This window comes from Nymphaea colorata, chromosome 8 (genome assembly GCF_008831285.2).
Source record: "Nymphaea colorata isolate Beijing-Zhang1983 chromosome 8, ASM883128v2, whole genome shotgun sequence".
Classification (NCBI taxonomy): Eukaryota; Viridiplantae; Streptophyta; class Magnoliopsida; order Nymphaeales; family Nymphaeaceae; genus Nymphaea; species Nymphaea colorata.
Genome location: NC_045145.1, coordinates 16,086,314 through 16,108,794, shown reverse-complemented (window position 1 = coordinate 16,108,794; position 22,481 = coordinate 16,086,314). Strand labels below are relative to the sequence as shown.

Here is a 22,481-nt window from a genome sequence, read left to right as displayed (position 1 = left end):
AGCTCCAAGAGCGGCAACCTCAATCCAAATAAGCAATCCTTGATATTATCAGGATGGAGAACTTCAGAATCAAATGACGACATGGTTAATGCATGCCACATGGTTCGACTGGTAGCGCTGCCCATCACTTAAAAGAGAAAGAGAGAGAGCGGAGATGTTGAAAGCAAACACACAGGAGTTGTTACAGTCTGCTGCAGATTTATTTATCCTTCTGCACCCTTCTCGTTCTTTCTGTTTTATCTCACTCGAATCTTGTTGGAGTTGTTTTCCACGGGAAAAGTGCATGGGAACAAATGAGAGACTTAATATTGCCTTCAATTCCAACGGGATGTGTTGTCTTGACGTAGAGGTCCAGTTAAAGTGGTACCTGTCAAAGGGAGAGACGTGGCATCCGGTAGACGAAAAGCATTAAGAACTCCGTATAATAAATTTGTGTACACGAATATCAAGTATTTTTTGTGTTTGAAAATACGTCCATACGATTTTATAAACTGAGAAAGGACTGTCGATTTAATATATCACGCCGACCTACGATCAGTTGAAATATGTGGAATTTTGAGAAATTGAAATCTCGGTCGTTAAACATATCAAACTGCTATCAAAAGACATGGTCCAATAAAAAATGTTTGTTAATACATCTATTGCGATGGTTTTTAGCATTAGACTTACAAAAAATCTATCCGTCAATACTTGGCAATCGACAGATTTCAATTCTTTGTGAAGTTTTTGTATATTTTTTAATTTGATTGTTTTGTTATGCACTAAAATCAGAACCACAATCAGTATCACGCAAGGATTACTATATATTTGCATCATTCAACAAATACATACAATGTCACGAGGAACTAATTTTTTGTTGTTTGTAGGTTAGAAATGAAAGGAGAAAATATATTTTTTTCAATGCCCATAAAACTAATAAAATCCTAAATTCTAAGAGGTGCACAAGGAATTTGAAAAATATGCAGATTTTGTTAACAAGAAAGTTGCATATTGAGCATCGAGCTCTTTACTTTCTTCAACCTTGGAAACGCTGTTAGCGCATAAAAAACAATTTACAGGTCGCCGCCGTTTTTAGTGTCAAACTGTGACAAATGAGGAACTTTTCTGGTATGATTTGCCTTTTAAGAAGTCAAATTCGCTAGCTTCTCTATTCCTTAACATATCCTCTTTTTGGCTGTTCTTCGCCCGTATCTTATGGAATGCTCTTTCTCTTTAAACTAAGCGCCATTAGTGAGGGTTCAACTGCAATGTTCTCATTTATGATATTTTTTGTATCCGAAAGAGGGAAGAAAATTTATTTGACGGCTGGATTCGGTCTGTTGTTTTCCCTTAAACCAAGGTTCTATCGTACCATTTGGAGTCTACAAAGAGACAATATACACTACCTCATTGCTGACATTGCACCGCCGCTTTTCTTCTTCTCTTGATATATATATATATATACATATATACACACATGCAGAGATAAATTTATTGAGAGGTTTCTTGCCTGAGTGAGCATGAAGCATGTCTAACAGGAGACACTACAAAAAAATTATTTCCTTACATCCAAATCATTGTCGATTTCATTGCACATTGCCTGTCCTACTGAAATTTACATATGGTTGGCTTTATATAAAGCTTCAACCCAGAAAAATTTACGAACCAGAATAGCTCATAATATAACGAAAGTCATTAAAATTTTTCAAAATCTTTGTATTCTCAAGTCATCTCTTGCACTGGAGGAGAAACGATCCTTGCGTAATTTTAAGTCTATTACCAAGCAATCGCAGGAGTCTCAGTATCAGAAACGTCATCCACACATCTATTATAAGTTAATTCTCACCTGCGGTAGCTAGGATTGAGACCGATCAAACTCTATTAACTTTGCTCGCTCATAAAATCTTATCGAAAGATGAATCAAAATTCGGGCTATGTCGCGAGTCAGATCCTCTGCAAGAATGGCTTTGTTCGAAGCTCACTTGATCTTTAAATTTATCCATAGCACTTAAGAGTTAAGAAACCCAGAAAGGTGAAAGAAATTTACGTGACCCTTAAATTTCTTTACCTAAACAGCAGCAAACTAAACCAATTGCAAAGTTCGATGTATCGTGTATGCAAGTCCAGAACCTTTGGAAAACAAAAAATTCGGTTCATTTTCTCATCACAAAAAGATAAAGACCATGACTCCTCCAAGAATCGCTCACCCTCACCATCGTATTCTGCACCTTTCATGAATATGGGCATGGAGACATGTGTCATTCATCGTATGTACATGGCAGCTTCCATCAATGGTACTGAAAAAAATGAAAGCAGAAAGCAGTGTAAGTAAAAGTTCAAAAGGAAAAACAAACCATTTAAAATAAAAACTTGTATATTTTCTTTTTTTGGCTTCTTCAAGGATGAGTGGGTTCTTTTTTATATTGTCACACCAATGGGACCCTCCTGCAGGAATCGATATGGACGTGACTGTATCGTTATCTTAGTCTCCTAAAAGAGACAGATTGGGGGACCCCAAACCTTCATTCGGTGTCACGAACTTACCCGTCGGGGAAGAGTAAAATCATAAAACCACAAACCCAATAACATTCCAGAGCCATGGTTTTCGAATTTCAAACTTTGAGCTCGCCTTCGAAATTCCAATCGGATTTCTAATAAGATTTTCAGACACCATACCATCTTCACAATTCTCTCTAATTCTCAGCATTTTTCTGGTCTTCTTCAGTGGATTCAAGATGAAGAAAAGAAGTTGGTAGCCCAAGATCAAGTGCATGTTTCTACTTCCTCTTCGCCGTAAAACCAGATGGGTCCTTCTACTTTACCATGAAGATATCGAAATCCTCACTCTAGATTGAAGCTCCAAATATATATATAAATATATATATATATAATGAGAGCTGCAGACGGTCGGTCTGTTGGGTCGTGAAAGGAAGTTGGAGGGGAGAAGAAGAAAAGGACGGCGACGACGAGGAGATGTGGTCCTCAACGGAGGACAGGAGTGACCCATAAAGGAAAGAACGGGGGGGGGGGGACCACCAGAAATCTGGCTCGATGGAAACGTCAACCAATGAGGTGCCGCTATTCGCGATGGACATGAGGCAGGAGCCAATGGGAGACGAGATAAGGCGAGAAGGTGTGGGCCCGAAAGCGTCTCTGACACACGCCCTCGAACCCTAAAAGTGCAGGGGGCGAAGCCATGGTAAAAGGTCGGGTGTGGGACACCACCTCCTCCACAATTATTGCCCTCCCTCCCTCTAAATAAGCTCTGCCCGATATTTCCACTGTACTCTTAATTTCTTATCCGGCCAACTGCTTCGCTCCCCTTGCTGCGGCTGTCTGTCTTTTAGATCGGTTTCCTATGAGTACTGGAATGGAGAAGAAGGTCGCCAACGCCGTTGGCGGCAAGACGGCTCGGCCGTGCGAGGATTGCCGCAAGCGGCGCGCTCGCTGGTACTGCGCCGCCGACGATGCGTTCCTCTGTCAGGCGTGCGACGCCGTAATTCACTCCGCCAACCCTCTGGCTCAGCGCCATGAGCGCGTCCGTCTGAAGACTTCGTCGTCGACTTCGGTCAGGACCGAGGACGGAGGCCTCTTGCCTTCGTGGCACAAGGGATTCACAAGGAAGGCCCGGTCCGTCAGGCCGCACCCACATGCTAAGGCGACTAAGTCCGATCAGTCGGCGGAGCCAGCGTCTGGCGCCACCAACCCGCTGCTGGTGCCGGAGCTCGGAGATGAACTGCAGGAAGAGAACGAGGAACAGCTTCTGTATCGCGTTCCCATATTCGATCCTATGGTTGGTGAATTCTGCTCCTCCGGGTCTAGTACCACTACTGCAACCACCACCACCTATAGTCCTGAGGATCAGAAGCCTTCGGTGGCTTTGGATTCAAATGACCATGACATCGATGCGGCCAATTGTGGTCTTGACAATTTTCCGTGTTTCCTCCCTTCCGATGTCGATCTCGCCGATTTTGCGGCCGATGTAGAGAGCTTGCTGGGCAGGGGCCTTGACGACGATTCCTTCTGCATGGAGGGGCTGGGCCTCTTAGACTCGAGAGACCAGCCTGAGTTGGACTGCTTCGCCAGCAGGGTCAAGGTAGAAGAGGAGGACGAGGCACAAGAAAGGGTCGCAGCAGAGATGGCCGTGTCGAGAGACGCCTTGGAGTTCAATTTCGAGTACGACATGCCCACGACGGGGGATGAAGAAGAAGAGAAGGTTCAGGTGAGCTGCACGTCGGAGGGAGACGGCGGCCATGGCGGATTGGCAAAGCGGATCTGTTTGCGTCTCAACTATGAAGCCGTGATAACCGCCTGGGCCGGGCAGGGTGCACCTTGGACTACCGGAGATCGGCCGCAGCTAAGCCTGGACGAGTGCTGGTCCGACTTCATGGTGCGTATACTCTTCAAGTTAATCATATATTGAGTTCATGCACCATTAATTACAGCGTCAGTGCTACTGCACCGGCCGGCTATATGCTCGGGAAAAAGCCTTAATTTTAGTTAAACCATTATGTGTGTGTGAGAGAGAGAGCGCGAGATGTCATGGAAATAAAGAATGCCAGCAAAAATGGAAAGAAAAAGGGAAGCCTGAAGATGAAGGCGATGTCCTTTTCTGAGGTGTTGTCTCTTTCCATGACGAAATTTTGTTTCCAGCCGGCGACAAATGTTGACGGTTTTGGCCATAATTGAAGGGTTTTCGCTGTCGACGGCGACTGATAATCGAGCTGCTTAACGAGACAGAGCATGAGATTAGCATTAATCACACTCAATTATTAATTACATAAGGAGCAAGAAAGTAAAGCAAAATACAAGCATTGCTTTCTTCAGATTGAAACTTCAAGTAATTAACAGTTCTGAAAATTTCAGGGTATGAACATGGAGATGAGCTCATACGGTGAGGCCGGCGTTGGACTTCGCGTGGGGATTTGCGACGGTGGGAGGGAAGCGAGGGTGTCACGGTACAGAGAGAAGCGCAGGACGAGGCTTTTCTCCAAGAAGATACGTTACGAAGTTCGAAAACTAAACGCAGAGAAGAGGCCGAGGATGAAAGGCAGATTCGTGAAGAGGACCTCTGCTTTTGCTGGGCCTGCAGCTTTTCCTTACTAGTAGAACATGCAATTAAGCGTTTACAGGCGGAGAATTTCGCGGCGCTTCTGATCGGTTGATCAGCACCTCTTTGTGCTTAACCAACCAGAATCATTGTGTTCAGGAAGAAACGCTTAGTGCCTTATAAGGCGCTTCAAATTGATATGCTGATTAAGTTTTTCCTTTTCCCCCTTTTCGTGAATGGAAGGAAAATAACTTCAGAAGCCTTCTTCATCTTCCGCTTCCATTGCTGTCAAGAGTACTACTGACGAAATCCCTCTCTTTTTGCAGGGACTGTTGTACGTATGATCCCCACATGTAAATGCATAAATACATTTAACCTTGAGTAATTAGTATAAATTATCATGTTAATATGTATCAGCGACAGTATCCGATGCTGTACATATGTTTCTTACAATCCATTGACCAAATTATAGTTTTTGATCATTCTACTTCAGTATAGTTCATTCAGGTTTTTGAAGCATGAAAATCAACGACTGCCCATGCATCTAAAATGTTAAAAACTGCACTATGAACCTGATTACAACCAATAGAGCATTTGGGTAACTGCTGATATTGAACTAAGGAAAACTACAAAGGAAATGCAGGGAATGTAAAGGTTGGAGAGAAATAAGATGGACTTGTGCTAGAAATAAAATATGAAACAAATGAAATTAACAAGAGAAAATTTACACTTAAGATTACTGAGCTTTTACAATCGAGCCTTGGGTTCTAATGTAGATAGAGAAAGGTGGATCATAGATATACATCCAGTTACATGGATCTGAACAAACCTAGATCTTGTTACACGAATATGGATTCTAATGTATGGATCTTTATACTATGTATTTAAATTAGGGTCCAAACAACAAAAAATGATCAAACATGATCCAAAACTTCAGTCTACACTCTAAATCAACCGATTAGTCGCCTTTGGATCTAATGGGTCTGGATCTTTTCTGCTGCTCTGCATTGGAACTGTCAAGTATTAACCTTGAGCAGTCGATTAATTGAAAACCAGACCCTTTCCCTATCGATAATAAAGCATGTTGTTCATAAGAGCGCCGTTTGATGGCTTTGCATTTGGATTCTAGAATTAAAATTTTAGAAATAAACTTCCACCTCAAACTGGAATTGGAATGAAAATTCCAGTTTTAGTTTTCCTTCGTATTTGATAGTTTAGAATTTTGATTCTAGAATTGAAAGTGATGTGTTCGATAAAACATGAATTAAATTTGTAGAATTGATTAATTAAAATCACCATGACATGTGTTCCTAAAGAGAGATGAAAAAAATTCTAAAATTTTAGAAACTTACTTCCTCCTGCTAGAGCAAAATCACAATTCCAAAATTTTGATTCAAGAATAAGCCTACAACTCTGGAATCTAAATTCTTTGTTTGATGACACTATTCTCGTTCCATAAAAAAAAAATGAGAATTTTAATTCTAGAATTCTCTAATTCCAGCCTCATCTAACGCCCCTAGATGAAAAGCAATTGCAGAATACTTAATGACAAAAAACCACTCATTTTACAAGATAATGCATGCTTTCGATATTGATTATTCGTTGTAAATGTTGCATCTTTCCTTCCCTCAATTATCCTTGTAAAATGAACGCTTGAAATTGATGAAAAATTTTATTTCTTTGGAGGGTATAAGATGCATGAAACTTTAATTTAGGCCGTTAGTTTTATGAACCTACATGTATGCCTTTGAAATAAGAACTTCCAGTTTAGGTTCTTATACTGACGTACATACATAAATGTAGATGACAGTCACGTATATGGTTATCTTATGAATGCCATGAACACGATTGTGGAATCTAGTTATACTCTCCTTGTATATATAAACTGACTAAACATGAAAATTGTATGAACTGATTATGAGCTGTTGGATCTGTTTGATTGATCGTTTGTGAGATGTTACATGAGAAGTTATTTTAAAAAGAGAGTGAATAACAGCTTCTACTTTCACTTTGAGAAAGTAATACTACATATGACACCTTTCTTTTATATATATATATCGTGAGTACTTTTCTTTTATACAAGTTAAACCTTGCGCTTGAACCCTTTATGACGTGAAAGTGAGTGATAAGCACGATGGGTACTGCATGCATGTTTCTGATCTGGTGCAATTTAACTTTCTCATACTTATATATATTCTATACCACTTGGCTGGTGAAGAACAAAAGCCGAATTACTCATTTTTTGTTAAAAAATGTGGTAACATGCTTGTGAATATATTAATTTGGTGTAAAACATACTTATATTTAAGTTGTCATCATAAAAATATGATTTTTTTTCAACTATCAAAAGTTTTATGGTACAAGAGCCATTGATTTTGTTATAATTAAAGAACTTGTTTAAAGTTGAAAAATGATTGATCCAATATATTTCTATTACCAAATCACTTTTACATTCATATCTATAATGTTAATTAGATCATTTCAAAAAAAAAAATCTCATAATCTATTTTAGTGGGTGTATCCATGTTTATATGTTTTATTTTTTTTCAAAAAGTCATCACAAATTGAAATCAATACTTTGATCGATGCACATAGAACTCTAAATTGCTAGGGCCTCTGAACTGTACAAATATGGCGTCTTGGGTTAAACTAAAGAAAATGGAAATCAGTACCTGAATTGATGCACGTAGAACTCGAAATTACTTGGGCCTCTGAAGTCTGAACTGCACATCGCATGTTGGGTTAAACTAATTTGTTTGGAAGACTCTGTGACGATTGGCCTTGGGACCAAAATCTCAGTGATTTAACGTTGACAAGGTCCATTTCATTGTGCATAAGGCTGTTCATGGTGAGTCGAGTTCAAGCCGAGCTGGGCTGGCTCAAACTTGGCTCAAGTGCTATAAGCCACAACTCGAGCTTAGCTTGATCTTGAGTCAATTTTCGAGTTGACCGGCTCGAACTCACTGGGCTCGAGCTTACGAAGTTCGAACTCAGCTCGGTTAAGCTTGAGCCGAGGTTTGTGGCCAGGCTTGACGAATTAACATGGTCAGCCTCTTCCTCCTTCGACCACTTAATGCTTTCGAAGCATTCAAGACACGCTTTTCACACTTTTTTTAAGCCAAACAAAACTAAACTAACTTACTTTAGCTAGTCCGATGGCATGAATGGTTCTATCAATTTGCACATATAAATAGTAACATGAATAGTTTCCTCTCGTATGTAACTACAACAATTGTTGTGTTTAGACATCTTTAAATTAAATTTGAAGATGATCGGTATATCTCGTTACGATAGAGAAGTAGTTTTCCATTTCTTTCATCTTTGGGATTCACTTCTAAAGTGAGAAAAAAAAAACCAACTGGAAAAGAAAATGAAAGAATGAGATAGAAAAGACTGAATAAGAAATAATTGAGTAACGTAAAACAAAGTTCGTCGGTAACTGGATCTTGACAAGTAAACGGTTATATTTTTCAAAATCAAAAGATTCATATCTTTCTTAGGAAGTTCAACCATATGACTTTGGTTTAGATGATCTAGAGCCTAAAAATTGATTCTTAAACTAGCACAGATGATTCGTTTCTTTTGAAATTAAGTACGAAAAAAGTGGTTAGATTAAAAAAAAAAATCAAACTTAGGCGTACTTATGTGATACCATCTAAAGTTGGACCTGTTTTGAAGTTATTTAATAAATTTTAGGTTCTAAAATGTGGGGGAAAAAATAAACCCCGATTTTTTCAAGATATCGGTTCGATCGCCCCTGAAATGGTGACACCTTGTTTGCTAAAAAAGGGGAGATATTTGTCGCGCGGCTTCGCTAGTTGCTGCTGGAGACTTTCTCCAGCTCTCTTGTGTTTTTGAGAGAGAGAGAGAGAGAGACAGAGAGAGAGAGAGCGCGAGCCTGAGCCTGTTCGACCCTCCGACTCATCTTGGGGAGCGTCTCCAAAGGAGGTGAGTCCCGTTCCTTTATCCTAATTAGTCTTTTTATCTTCTTTCTTTTCCTTCCAGCTTCGATCCTCAGAATTAGGGTTTTCAGTTTTTGTTTCTTTTGTATGAAGCTTTTATAATATGTTCAGAATTTGGTTACGTTTAGTTTTAGATGTTCTTCTTCTTGTTCGTGGCTCCCTCTTTTCTGTTTTTTGTTTTTTGGGGTTTCGGTCTTGGTTGGTATGGTTGGAATTGTTTGGCAATTTGTTCTCTTACTGTACTGGTTCTAGCTTGCGCCTTTTTGGGGATGACTCGTTATGTGTGTTTGGTTGCTGATTGTCGATATCTGAGGGTTTCGGTTGTTGTTTACCTGCAACTCACGATGGTTGTTGGGTGTTCAGATCCACCAGTTATCTGGGGAAGTGGGGAAATTGTTCTGTGGAGTAGAATATGTGCTGGTCCTACCCGTATTGGTGCCCAATCGGAATAACTAGTTTCTTTTCTGTTGGTGGTGTTTAGGGCAAACCTTAAGGTTGTTTAACGCCACTTATATGTCCAGATTTTTTTTTTTTTTTTTGGTGGCGTATGGCCATGTATTTGGTTTTCTATTACTCTTTTTAATAGAGAAAATGCAAATAGTTGGCTCCGACTATTTTTTCATGGTGCTTATTTTGATGTAAAAGTCGCGATGCACTTCTGTGATGCGCATTTGTATATGTCGAACTAAGAGAGGAAGTCATTAGCAGGCTTAGTAAATAGAATCTGGCAAGGGATGCAATATGGAAATCCTCTCTTTCGGTCCAGAAAATAGTCTATTCATGGCCCAGTTCGCCTAGGGAAAATGAGACTTGATTGGTGTTGAAAGACCTAGAATAATGTACATAGTGCTCGTAGGATGCAGAAACAGCAAAATTGATGCCTTTGCTGTTTTTCGTGTTTCCTTTCTTTGTTAGGGATGGGAGAGGGCGTGATTGGAAGGTCGGATGATGTAAAGCTTTCTAATGTTATAAGAGATGACAAAGGACTTTACAAATTTTACTGAGGAATTCCCAAGTCATACGACAAGATAAATGGTTTATGAAGTCAATTGTCTGCCATCATTAGAAAGAATTCGGTGGACATGCACTGAACCATGTCAGACGGCTGACCTGACATTGGGAATTTCATTAATCTTTGTCCTTTATTTTTATAAAAATGTTTGAAGTTTTGAAAATTTATTTTATGATTAATTTTATTCTGTTCTGCTCATTTTGATGTTAGTTGGAAGAATCACATGCAGAATAAGAATTATATGTGAAATAAAATTTTGGCTTATTATGCTGATCGCATTATTGGAAGAAAAAAACAGGTACAGTGATGTACCTGTTTTGTTGTTCAGACTTTGAATATACACATGAGCTGACTGTGGTGTATATTCGGGCTCAGTCAGCCTTATCAGGCTTAGGCCCCTGGTTGGATTCTACTTACTACTATGCTTGAGACGTTAATGAGAAGCGGTTAAAGAATTAGTGGGAGTGTGAACTGTGAAGTGTTCAAGAAGAAGCAAGTAAGAAACCGTATTACAAAATAACAAATGAGTATCAAGTATGACCAAATCAAATAAGGTGGTAAATGACAAAAGAACTTCGACTATTATTTCTGTTTTGATGCAAACGCAGGCTTATGCTGCCTAATTAGAATGAAATTTCTTTTCTGTATGTCTATTTTGTAATATGAAGCGTCAGTATTTTAAGATGAGATCACAAAGCAGATTGTAGCTTTTCATGGCTCTAGATTGAATTTTTTGCAGTTTTGAGAAGCTTTGGTAAACAATGGTTTAACGTGGCTACAGTCCATCGCCCACACCCTAAAGTGCATGCTTGTGAAATTTCCTCAAATTTTATTGATCTAATAGATCAGAGAGGCTGAGGCCATGGAATGGTGGAAAATTGAAGAGGACCTGTTATTAAGAGAGTTTGAACTCTTGATAGTGTGATTCCTTCGATATTGCATCAATGTGATATACACTCGTTGTCACATTCATGAACATAGTGCAAACTCTTCAATTGTTGGCTACTTTTTCATAAAGGCTTGGTTAATTGTAGCTTTGTGAAATTGGTCTGGTAATGATGCTTGGTGATCTCAACCCTTGGAGAGTCTTTTAAATTGTTTGTAGCACGATCTTGTAATAGGATGTCAATATTTGATCTCATATGGTCAGTTCCTTCTCCCTTTCAGTTGAATGCACTTAGAATAGGTTTCCTTGTGAGAGCTGGTTTCTGATTATCTGGGAGATAAAATGGACAAACAATTAGTATTTAGATGATTCTTGTATATGTTATTATGTTTTGGTTATTTGTTGATTAGTGTGATCTCTTGATTGAGTTATGCTGAATTGCAGATTGCTGAAGTTTACTTCCATGTGAACAGCTGGTTTCAAGATGTAATGCATATTCATTTATTTCCTTGACTATAAATTTGTAGTTTCCTCTGCAGGATCCAGATGGCAGGAAGACGAGTCCCTCGTCACCTTATAAACAATGGGCATCGAGGTTTTCCCCCAGGAATGCATGAAGGACCTCCAATTCCATTGGGTCCAATGCGAGGACCACCTCACCCACATCCTGCTGCACTTGAGGAGGAGCTTGAAATTCAGCATGAAGAGATTCGGAGGCTTCTAACTGACAACAGGCGGCTAGCTGAAGATCGAATGGCATTGCAACATGAACTTGTTGCTGCAAAAGAAGAATTGCACAACCTTGGTCAGCTGATACCTAAACTTACTGCAGAAAAAGAAATGCAAACTAGGGACCTGATTGAGAAGGGATTGAAGCTTGAGGCTGATTTACGAGCTTCTGAACCTCTGAAAGCTGAAGTCCTGCAATTAAGGGCTGAAGTTCAGAAGCTGGATGCAATCAGGCAGGAGTTGTCTGCTCAAATCCAGGGCCTGACGCAGGATTTGACCAGGATGCAAGCAGAGAACCAGCAGATACCTGCTCTTAGGGCTGATGTAGACGGCCTTCGCCAGGAGCTTATCAGAGCAAGGTATTGGTTTTCATGAGATGTTCGAAGCCTCCAAGTTCTTGGTGGCCATCTTGTAGGCTTATATTTATTTCATCTCATTTCCACTTGCAGAACAGCTTTTGAATATGAGAAGAAGGCCAATGTGGAACACATGGAACAGAAGCAAGCTTTGGAGAAAAATCTTGTTTCCATGGCACGTGAAGTAGAGAAATTACGAGTTGAACATTCTGCTTTAGATAAGAGATCCTGGGCTCCTGGTAAGTTTTTTTACTCTCACAATTTGAGAAAAATTGATGTATCCTCTTCTCCTCTTCAGAAACAAAAGAAGGGTAATGATTGCAAGAGGAAAAAGAAAGAAAAAATGTCACTATTTCATTTGCGCTGTTTCTATAACAAACATTGGCCTGTTATCTACATCTTACAGGAGCTGGGGGCTATGGGATGGTGAAGGGAAGTCCAGAACTGGGATATCCGGGGGCTTATGCTGATAGACTTGGAAGTGAGAAGGATCATTTGTATGGCTCTGGTTCATGGGGAGCCTATGAGAAGCGTAGCCTTCCTCGCCGTTGACCGTTGACACCTCTTTTGCTTTTTCCTAACAATTATCCTCGAGGTATGGATGGAAGTTTAGCTTGTGGAATTGGAGAGAGATTCTCATCAAACAGAGGGAGGGTACGGTTAGCTGCGTTGCACATGAGTGCTCTTGTTGATGCTGCTTTGCAAATGCCTCGCCTCTTGAATTAGGCTTGGACGGCCTGTGCTCTTCTAATTATGAGAGGTGTACACAGAATTTATTCATAGTTTTCTAAGTTTCTTGAGTTATGTTCGTGGATCACTTGCCAGCGTCTGCAACACTGAATTTTCTTATTTTTCTCTGCTTTGCGCCCATAACATTTCCTTTTATTCTGCCGTTTTGGTCAATCAAAGTGAACGTTATCTGGCTTGTGATTATTACGCTGTATGCAGTGAATTGCTTTTCAAAAAGATGCAAAGCACATCCGCCTATATTATGTATTGAATGGGCGTGAATCCTCTAAAAGGAAACAGTGGGACGAAATCCTTCGCGTTGAAACTGCGGAACGAGGTTTTATGGATCCCTGACATCCAACGCTTCCGTATCATATATTGACAGGATTGTCGATCTCGGCACAAGCTTCTCCCACATTTATCCTCGACTTATGGGCAGCTGTATATGTATGTTTTGCTTATTGGATCGACGAATTTATTCATCTTATTTAAATTTCAAGACAGATAGTTTCTTTTGTTTAATTTTTAGTTAGCGCGCTACCACAATTGCATATTTTAAGGAGCGGGTTTACGTTGTTTGAGCAATACTTTCACAGGAACTGTCTGCGTACTTCTTTTTTGTGGCATCTATATCGTTCCGTTAGAGCAATTCAATTGACAAATGTGTGTGTTTTTTTTCCTCTATCGGCAAGAGTCTCCACGACAATTTACCTGCCATGAGAAAGTTTAGATAGCAAAATAGTAAGGTTGAAATTTGATCCAAAAATTTCAACTCGACGCCTTTCAAGGACGTTTGTTTGCCCTTATCCAAAATAATCAGGATTTGAAAACTGTAAGTTTAATGCTAGACCTCCTCTCCGCTTTTAAATCAAACCTTTTGTCATCGTGAAAAGATAAAATAAGGATTTTAAGTATTGATTTTAGGTTTGACATAAGATCCTTATGAATCAGGAAAGCCACATCAGATCCACATCAAATTAATGGATTTCAAATCTGAGTGATCAAACATCTTTTCTTCTCGTCCCCTAGTTATTGCAGACAATAACATGGTCATGAGATTTTGGCTTTTCTTTTTTCTTTTTCCTGGTGACCAATTTATCTATGATCCCTGCTGCTTCTTGGAAGTTTTAAATGCACCTTATCTTTTAGCACCTTTCTCTATCAAGTTTTTAAGTTTACTTTTGTCAAATAAGAAAGGCGTTCTAAAATATTAACTACCATTGTGGCTTCAACAAGATACCACACAATTATTTGACAAGGACGTACGACCTATCATTTTGGAAAAAATCACTTTGTAGGCAAGGAAATTTTAAGAGTGGTTTCAATTAGCCTCTTTTTTTAATATGGATTAATTTTCAGAAGTCGGCTAAACTAAAATATTGACTTCAAATTAAATATCTATCTAATGCCAGAAAATCATCCTGCTGGTCGATAGGCCTCCACCCTTATTATTGAAAATAATAAGCTGTACAAACAAAAAGCAACAGAAAACCAAAAAGCACAAGACGGCGGTCAGAAGGAATCATAAGATTACATCTTGGACATAACGAGAGGAGAAAAACAAAAAACCAAGAAAACAAAAGGATCGGTTCAGGAAGATTCGATCTTTTTGTCTTTTTGGTTTCTGGTTTTTCTGCGTCCTTGATGTGTGAATCAAATAGCAATAGTTCTCTCTTTTCATGCGAGTAAATTTTCTTTTTGAACTTGCAAGGCCATGATTCATATAGCTCTCGTATCAACAAAAGCAGCTCATCAATTTTTCTCTGTGAGTTGAAGGCGATCTATTCATCTAATTCCATAAAAAAATGTATCAACACTTTCGAGAGAATTCTGGCATCTTACTATATGTGTGGGAACCTTTTGGAACCTCCCCTATTGTTGGCATCTGCTTCTTACGACAAGTAGTACATGCTTGGCCTTGCAGATCAGGTTGAGTTGCTGAAAGCTTTCATTAGAATTCAGGTTTTACGTTAAGAAACACTGAATCCTCTTCGATACTTAAAGGCAAGAGATTTGGCTTTTGATTGGGAGGACTTTTCTAAGCCGAAAAACCTGAGCAAGAGCAAAACCTTGATGTAAGGGAAATTTTCCTTTATTTTTTGGACAAGGACGTCGTGCACGCCAAGTAATTATATCTTAAGACCAGAAGCTCTCATTTGCAGGCCCAACATACTGATCACGATCCTCAAGAGCGGAAGCGATGAGCTGGGAAGGCATGCTCTCCATCTTCTTTCTGCCCATCATCCTTCTGCTCCTCTCTCTCCTCCTCCTCTTCTTCGTTTTCCATGGACGCAGGGACAGTTCAATGGCGGCAACCAGAACGCCTTGCCCCGCTTCATATCCAATAATTGGCAACCTCATCGCTTTCTTGAGAAACCACAACCGCTTTCTCGAATGGGCAACCGAAATGATCTCCGACACTCCTTCTGGCACCATCAAAGTTCATCTCTTTTTGAGGAATTACGGCGTCTGCACCGCGAATCCAGCCAACGTTGAGCACCTCCTGAAAACCAACTTCCGTAACTACGTCAAAGGCCAGAGGTTTGGTGGTGTACTTGGAGACTTACTTGGCAATGGCATCTTTAATGTAGATGGTCAGCTCTGGAGCAAGCAGAGGAAGACTGCGAGCTGCGAATTCAGCACCAAATCCTTGAAGAACTTTGTGATGGAGATAGTGCAGTGGGAGATCACCAACCGCCTCATGCCCCTTCTGTTGGACGCAAGCGACAGAGATGCAACCATAGATCTCCAGGATGTCCTCCACAAATTTGGGTTTGATAACATCTGTAATCTCGCCTTTGGGTATGATCCTGAATGCTTAGTGGCCGGAAAACCGATGCCCACATTTGCCCGGGCATTTGATCAGGCCACCAAGATCTGTACAGACAGGTTTTACGCCCCTATTCAATTTCTTTGGAAGATCAAGAGAGTCCTGGGCGTCGGCTCTGAAAGGAAACTCAGTGAAGCAATTCAAACGGTTGATGAATACGCCATGAAGATAATAATGTCCAGAAAGGAGGAGCTGCAGACGAACAATGGGGTACTCTTCAAGCAAGACTTGCTATCTAGATTCATGGCAGATTCTAAAGCTCGGGAATTTGATGAACCAGAACTTGAAGATGACCAAAAATATAATTTAGTTTCACATGATGACCAGGATCAGCGGCAGTGCAGCGACAAATTCCTGAGGGATATTGTCATAAGCTTCATCTTAGCTGGTAAAGATTCAACATCTTCAGCAGTGACTTGGTTCTTTTGGCTGTTGTCAGTCAATTCCAAAGCTGAGCGGAAGATCTACAATGAGGTGCTCCAGATCGCTGAACAGCCAGAGTTTAAGAATAGGACCTCAGGATGGGCAGTCTTTCGTTACGAGGAATTGAAAGACATGCACTACCTTCATGCTGCTCTTTCGGAGGCCCTTCGACTGTTCCCACCAGTCCCAATCGACTCCCGACTCGCTGTAAGTGAAGATGTTCTGCCAGATGGTACATACGTTGGTGCTGGATGGTTTGCTGATTACTCTGCCTACGCAATGGGCAGATCAAAGGAGTTGTGGGGAGCAAATTGCCATGAATTTGTGCCAGAAAGATGGTTAGACAATGGCAAATTTGTGCCTGAAAATCAGTTCAAGTTTCCGGTTTTTCATGCTGGGCCACGAACCTGCTTAGGGAAAGATATGGCTTATATTCAGATGAAATCACTGGTTGCGTCTATTCTCTACAGCTTTGAGATTCACGTGGCGAATGGTGGCCCAAACCCACCCCCATACACCCTCGCCCTTACCATGAAGATGAAAGAAGGATTAACAGTCAGAGTGAAGAGAAGGCGCACACTTACTTCCAGGGATTAGGAGCACGCATTTAGCTATAATTGCAAGATAGAAAGAACATCGTTTTGTACAAGTGTCTGTAGAATGAGGAAGACGTTATTTCATATGGCTAAAAGAAATTGTCGCGTCGTCTTAGCTATAATTACAATACGAAGGCGAGTCAATTGTTTCTGCAAGTAACTGTAATATGTGGCATCATGATGCTACTGTGTATGGCTAAATAAACCTGCATAATTTCATGATTTTGCATCGTTCTTTGAGCTCAGTAAATAAGCAACTAAGCCAAAGTAAGGAACAAATCTTAGAACATTTACTATTTTAACTCTATTTTCATCAACATTTTGAATGTTGTCACTAATTAACCATGGTTGAAATATGGAATAAAGGCAAATGTCCCAGATGAAAGCGTAGGTTGGCCGATCAGATCCCAAATACGCAACGAGGAAGTCCCACCGATCAGCCAAAGTTCCAAAGCCTTCGTCACTTCGACCAAGGGCACCCCAGAAAATGGAGGTGACACCCATGATAGCACCAATAACTGCTACAACAGTAGCTCCTCCTGTCATTACTAGGGCCAACCAAGAGGGATCCCTTTTAACCCTGCTAGTGCTATTCTTGATATCACCCAGTCGAATTGCCATGTAAGGTATTAGGAGAGCTGTTAACAACACGATATTAGCAAGTTAGAACATGTAGATTTGCACCTGAAGATACCATCCCATGCATCTACAAGATAGCTTAAGGGTGTTCTGGAAGATGATCGACTCACTATTGGTAAGAAACATCTGAACTACCCATAGAATCTCCAGAGACCCACTGAAGTTTTCTTTCCTCCGGTCCTTGAAAAGCAGTGGGGCAAACATGAGTGTCCAAGCAATGACAAAATTGAACAGCGCTTCACTGACCTGATAAATGAAAATAAGGCGTAAAGCACTTAAATGAGAACCTTGATTATCAAGTGAATTAGCATAAACACAGTCAACATTTGAAAGAGATTCATACAGGATGAATTGTGGGTGCCTCCATTACATGAATACCAACTGCTCTGCCATGAAACATGGATCATCTGTCACATAAGCTTGTTAAAAAGCAAAGGAAAGACAGGCCCCTACGGCAATCTACAGCTGCAAGAAGAAAAACTAAAGGAAGAGTACTACCATACTGGTAGGGTAGACAAGCTAAAAGTTTTGCAAGAAGCCCACGCCCTAACAACCTGCTTCAGGCTTATCAATTTACAAACAGAAGATCGATACTTTTAGGCACATATTACAGATGTTTTAGGCAAAAGGAACTGATCATACCGCAGTGATTGTTAAAGATTCCTCTAAAACAGGTTGGCAAGTTCAAAATCTTATTGCCTCTACAATAGAAAAAGTACTCATATATTGGCAAGTTTGAAATTCCATTGCCTCTGGAGATAAGATGTATAAAATTTTTATCAGATACGGCTGAGATCAAGCCTGATCTAACCCAAAGTTGACCGAGATAAAGACTGGTATATCATTTATTTAGCCGAAAGAACCACGCTTAAAGTCCATTTGGCTGGTCTTCCGCAGTACTGATACGCTTGCACTTGACCAGCTCTAGACAGCAGAAAGAGGACTTGAAATTGAGCTTTGTTTGATGACAGAAGGTTGCAATAAAATCATTTGTAGCAGTTACACATGCCACTTGTTAGTATCTTAACAAAATCACGAGAACCTTCTACGCAAAATTTTGAAGGAAACTGCTGGACTTTTCCCGTTTCATATTAAACATGAAAGTAGATGAAATTAGTGTGGTAGCAAACGAAACAGAAAGAGGTCAGAGATATTAGATATAACATTCGTAGTAAAAGATTTCAGTTGAGAAGCTGATAGAATCCGCAACAACATTTGGGTTGCGTGCCTAAGAAAAGAAAAAGAAAAGCCCCGTTTCTTGTTTCAAGAAAAATCGTAAAGCAACTTGCAAAGTGGGGTCAGTTTACAGAAGATACCTGAGTTTGTTAATGGAAGAATAAAGAAGAAGTTGAGGGATAAATCCACCAGAAGTTTAATTGTATCAGTCTTGATTGCCCAAACAGGGTCACCCTGCGAATAAGATCACAACACAATCCGGTTAGGCGTCTTAGGTTTAAGAGTGACATGTGCTCTCCTCGTATAGATGCAGTGTAAAACAAGAAAGAGAAAAAGATATTCTTGAATATCTGCTCACGTGATAGCACGCAAAATTAACTTACGGGTAAATTGAAAGAAAAAGAAAAAAAAAAACAGGTACCATTATTGCCGTCTAAAAGTAACTACTGCAATATCAAAGATCTACAGGAAACAATTTCTGATAATGTTAGTCACGGAAAAGCAACGACACTGAGCCCTGTCACTAAACTCAACAGATTCTAACAACCTGCAAGAGTGATCCACACAACATCCGCCAAGACAACTTTGAAGATTCTGGAATAACAAACTATAGAACAACAAAAGAACTTTCAATTCCGAATTCGCATTTGCTCCAAAGTAAGATATCAAAGCAGAGAAACTGATCAATAAACAACAACTCGATAAGACATTTAGAAAGACACCGCAAACAATCATGTAAACAGTAGACTGTTAGTAAGCAATAAGTTCGAACGATTAGCATACAGGAGCATAAGGTAAAAGAAAGAGCCAACCGATGTACACTCCCTCCATAGCCCATAAAGCCATCTGCAGTATTCTTCTCCTAGGCCCATCATCATCATCATCATCCAGGACGAGCGGTCTTTGAGGGGTGTTTGCGTCCTTCCCGGATCTGCAGAGACGAAGCGAATCCCTTCCATATAACACCCTCCCGTACACCGAGCTGCGCCCACTGAGACCCGGTTTATGGAAGAGGGAAGGAGCAACACGTCTGCTTTGTGCAGGCTTAACAAGCCACCATGAAGGAACAGACGACGCAAACATCGTCATCGTCATCTCCCTCGGTGCCTCCCTCCCTCTCTCTCCGCCCTCCCTGTGTTCTGTTTTGTGTCTTGCTGCTAACCAACGTGGCTCTTTCCTTTCCTTTTATCTGCCAGCCGCAATTTGTCGACCCGTGAAATACGGAGATGTTACTGTTATATTTCATATCCAGTAAAAGCATAGGAATAGCAAAGGAGAAACGGGGAGATTTTTACGGTTCAATGACGTTAACTGCTTGGATCTAAGAGAGAATAAACGAGTAACAAGTCCGACCAAATAAATGACAAAAAAACTTGGACTTCTGTTTCTCTTTTGACGCAAACCCAGACTTATGCTGTCTAACTAAAATGAGATTTCTATTCTGGATGTCTATTTTGTAATGATATAGAGCATCAGCCGTTTAAGATGAAACTCAGAAAGCGGTATGGAGCTTGAATTTCTCAGTTTTTTGAAGCTTCCTCAAATTCTATTGATTTAATAGATCCGAAAGTCTGAGGCCATGGAAGGGTGGAAATGAAAAAGGCCCTGTTATTAGGAGACTTTGAATTCATGATGCTAGTCAGCTAGTGTGGTTCCTTCCATATTTCATCAATCAAATATATACTTGGTATCACATTTATTATAGAGAACATGGAGCAAAACTTTTCGACACTTGGGTACCTTTTAATGAAAGCTTGGTTAGCTGTAACTTTTGTGTAATTGGTTTTGGTAAGGATACCAATGACCTCATTAGTTTCTAGGAACAATAAATACCCCCAAGGTTAAGCAAACTTCCCAGTTATGGTGGTATGGCTCCTTCAAACAAGTTGGAAGCCAGAGACATTTGCTCAAGCTGGAAGCAACTGCTTGAACTCACAGTAATGGCTCCCTTCAGTTGGTTCCTTTCCAAATTCAGAGTCCCCAAGCGAGGAGTTGGCCTAGTTCATGGGGAAGATCGCCCTAGAAGGAGTTGTTGGAAAGATCCAGAAGCTGAAGAAAAGAGAGGTTTGCAATGTGGGGGAAGACGGTGCCGTCCAGACCTATATCAGACGGATTTCTAGCAGTGACTCTCTGCTCCGATGACTGCAAGAGACGCCGCTCCAGCTGCGAAATTTGGTGCTGCTGTTTCAATTGCCTAATGCATCATATGGATCAAATGAAGTGGATGGCTTGAAAGAGAGCAATGCAGACTCATTTATGAAGTTGGTATGAAGTACAAAAATGGAAGTTGTACAAAAGTGGAAGTTGTTACAGGCAGGCAACAATAAACAGAGGAAAGCAGAAATTGGCATCCATAGCACACAATTGAAATTGAAAAATCTTATACACATCCAAAATTCGAAATCTGAAAGCCAATATCAATACAAACTTGAAATATATAATCTTGAAATAACTATAAACCTTGAGATTGGAACAATAAATGGCTTCGGGAAATGATATTCTTTTTTCATTCGCAGCAATCTTTGAGGGGAAACGAAATCTTATTCTCAGAAACATATACATTGTGGTTTGTGAAACAAATTGATAGCGACACTTTCACAATTCAATCATCACGGAAGAGCCGAAAGATCCCAATATCCTCGCTCTGCCAAACGGGGTGCAGGTCCTCGGAACCGATCTTGCGCCACCGGAACCCAGCCCGCCGGAGAACCTGGAAGCACTCGGTCGTTCCGGCGCGGAGCTCATAGGAGAGCAGGATCAGTGTCTGGGCGTCGCTCAGAGCCCTGATGCTCTGGCAAAGTCCCGGCGCGGCCGAGACGTTGTAGAGGAGGTCGGACATGAGCACGACATCAAAGGGCGGGCCCAGCGCCGAGCAGTCTCCTTCGTCGCCCCACCGGAGAGGCCGCACTTCGACGCCGTCCACGAGCTCGTTTGCCTCGACGTTCCGGCGAAGCCCCGGAATGAGTTCAGGGAGGTCCGTGAGGACGACGCGCGACGAGCCAAGCTTGGCCGCCGTCAGGCCTGGCAGGCCCGTGCCAGCGCCGAGCTCGACCACGCTCTTGCCGGCAAGAGGGACTGATGGGAGGTAGTGCGCAAGGACGATGGCGCAGTCCCATAGGCTGGCACCCACCGGAGCAGAGGACGATGCGTCGCTGTCAGGCGGCGCGTCGTGATCGTAGATGATGAGTTGGGTCCCTCCAACCTCCATCTCTCTGCAATTGCCCTTCATCCTTTTTGGAGTTTCGAAGGGCCTAGGGTCTCTTCTCTTGGGTTTTTCTTCATTTTATGAACCCCATTGCCGAGAGAGAGAGAGTGGAGGGCGAAGGAGTCCAGAAAAATGTTGGTGTAACCCAAATATCAAGACCATGCAACAGATGGTGCCACTTGTATGGGGTCATTTTCTTAACGGTCTATAATGAAGAGAACCAAGCAACAATTTCACAGTGAAAACCCTGAAAGGTTCCAAATAATAGGAAAATTTGCAAGATTTGCTGTCAATTAATTCAACTTTGTCAACAATTCACGGCTTCTTCAATGGGAAAATATCCAGTGCACCATGTCGGCAGGTAAGAACGCAATTTTCATGCTAAAAAATCTAACAATAAGCTTTTGTATGGTGAGGGATGGATTTATATGAGAATAAGTTTTGAAATTTAAGAGACGAGTGGGTTCTTACTTTCTCCATAAGGAGATCACGTTGGCACAGCTAAATTAACGAAAACCAAACTGAACGCCTCTCTTTGGTACAGTATGTCTTGTCTTGCTGTTGGTGTTGAATGAATGAACAGTTTGGACATATTCAAGAAGGATTAGAGAGAGTCACATTTGACTGAAAGTTGATCACAAGTTCCTGAATCTCATTGACAATTACTTCTATGAAAAGTCTAGAACAAAAGATTATTACAACAGTGGGGACAATTTAAAGAAAACTATTCTAGGGGAATAAGCCAACCCCTTTCTAGGAGAATAATTCCATCTCCTTTTGCCATGCAACCCAAGAAGAGCAAAAAAATGTAGCCTTACTCTTCTTTCTAAGGCAACAAAACAAATGAATAAAAGAATGATGTTGAAGAAAGGTTTGGGCACGCATCGACTAAGAGGGTTCCTGTTCACC

General features: G+C 40.8%; 5 protein-coding genes across 6 annotated transcripts; 3 read left to right on the top strand and 2 right to left on the bottom strand.

Moving 5' to 3' along the window:
* Nucleotides 1-3,213: 3,213 nt before the first annotated feature.
* On the top strand, nucleotides 3,214-5,407 carry LOC116258306 (zinc finger protein CONSTANS-LIKE 16-like). Its single transcript, XM_031635390.2, has 2 exons — nucleotides 3,214-4,369; nucleotides 4,846-5,407. Exons 1-2 carry the CDS (start codon nucleotides 3,338-3,340, stop codon nucleotides 5,083-5,085), a joined length of 1,272 nt encoding a protein of 423 aa, XP_031491250.1. The 5' UTR covers nucleotides 3,214-3,337; the 3' UTR covers nucleotides 5,086-5,407.
* A 3,407-nt stretch (nucleotides 5,408-8,814) lies between these two features.
* LOC116259502 (protein FLX-like 3) lies at nucleotides 8,815-12,907 on the top strand. Of its 2 annotated transcripts, none has more exons than XM_031637364.2 (4): nucleotides 8,815-8,977; nucleotides 11,429-11,977; nucleotides 12,068-12,213; nucleotides 12,381-12,907. In XM_031637364.2, the coding sequence occupies exons 2-4, from the start codon at nucleotides 11,436-11,438 to the stop codon at nucleotides 12,524-12,526; spliced, it is 834 nt and encodes a 277-aa protein (XP_031493224.1). In that variant the 5' UTR covers nucleotides 8,815-8,977; nucleotides 11,429-11,435; the 3' UTR covers nucleotides 12,527-12,907. The 2 variants fall into 2 exon arrangements, with proteins under 2 accessions (XP_031493224.1, XP_031493225.1); XM_031637365.2 differs by having other exon boundaries at nucleotides 8,821-8,977; nucleotides 11,417-11,977.
* A 1,613-nt stretch (nucleotides 12,908-14,520) lies between these two features.
* Nucleotides 14,521-16,774, top strand: LOC116258683 (cytochrome P450 94B3-like). Its single transcript, XM_031635984.2, has 2 exons — nucleotides 14,521-14,778; nucleotides 14,866-16,774. Exon 2 carries the CDS (start codon nucleotides 14,904-14,906, stop codon nucleotides 16,551-16,553), a length of 1,650 nt encoding a protein of 549 aa, XP_031491844.1. The 5' UTR covers nucleotides 14,521-14,778; nucleotides 14,866-14,903; the 3' UTR covers nucleotides 16,554-16,774.
* Nucleotides 16,746-19,795, bottom strand: LOC116258684 (uncharacterized). Its single transcript, XM_031635985.2, has 5 exons — nucleotides 19,151-19,795; nucleotides 18,508-18,601; nucleotides 17,535-17,572; nucleotides 17,302-17,437; nucleotides 16,746-17,190 (listed from the first exon to the last, which is right to left on the bottom strand). The coding sequence occupies exons 1-5, from the start codon at nucleotides 19,460-19,462 to the stop codon at nucleotides 16,769-16,771; spliced, it is 1,002 nt and encodes a 333-aa protein (XP_031491845.1). The 5' UTR covers nucleotides 19,463-19,795; the 3' UTR covers nucleotides 16,746-16,768.
* An 801-nt stretch (nucleotides 19,796-20,596) lies between these two features.
* Nucleotides 20,597-21,662, bottom strand: LOC116258685 (uncharacterized). Its single transcript, XM_031635986.2, has one exon. The coding sequence runs from the start codon at nucleotides 21,594-21,596 to the stop codon at nucleotides 20,970-20,972; it is 627 nt and encodes a 208-aa protein (XP_031491846.1). The 5' UTR covers nucleotides 21,597-21,662; the 3' UTR covers nucleotides 20,597-20,969.
* Nucleotides 21,663-22,481: the final 819 nt, after the last annotated feature.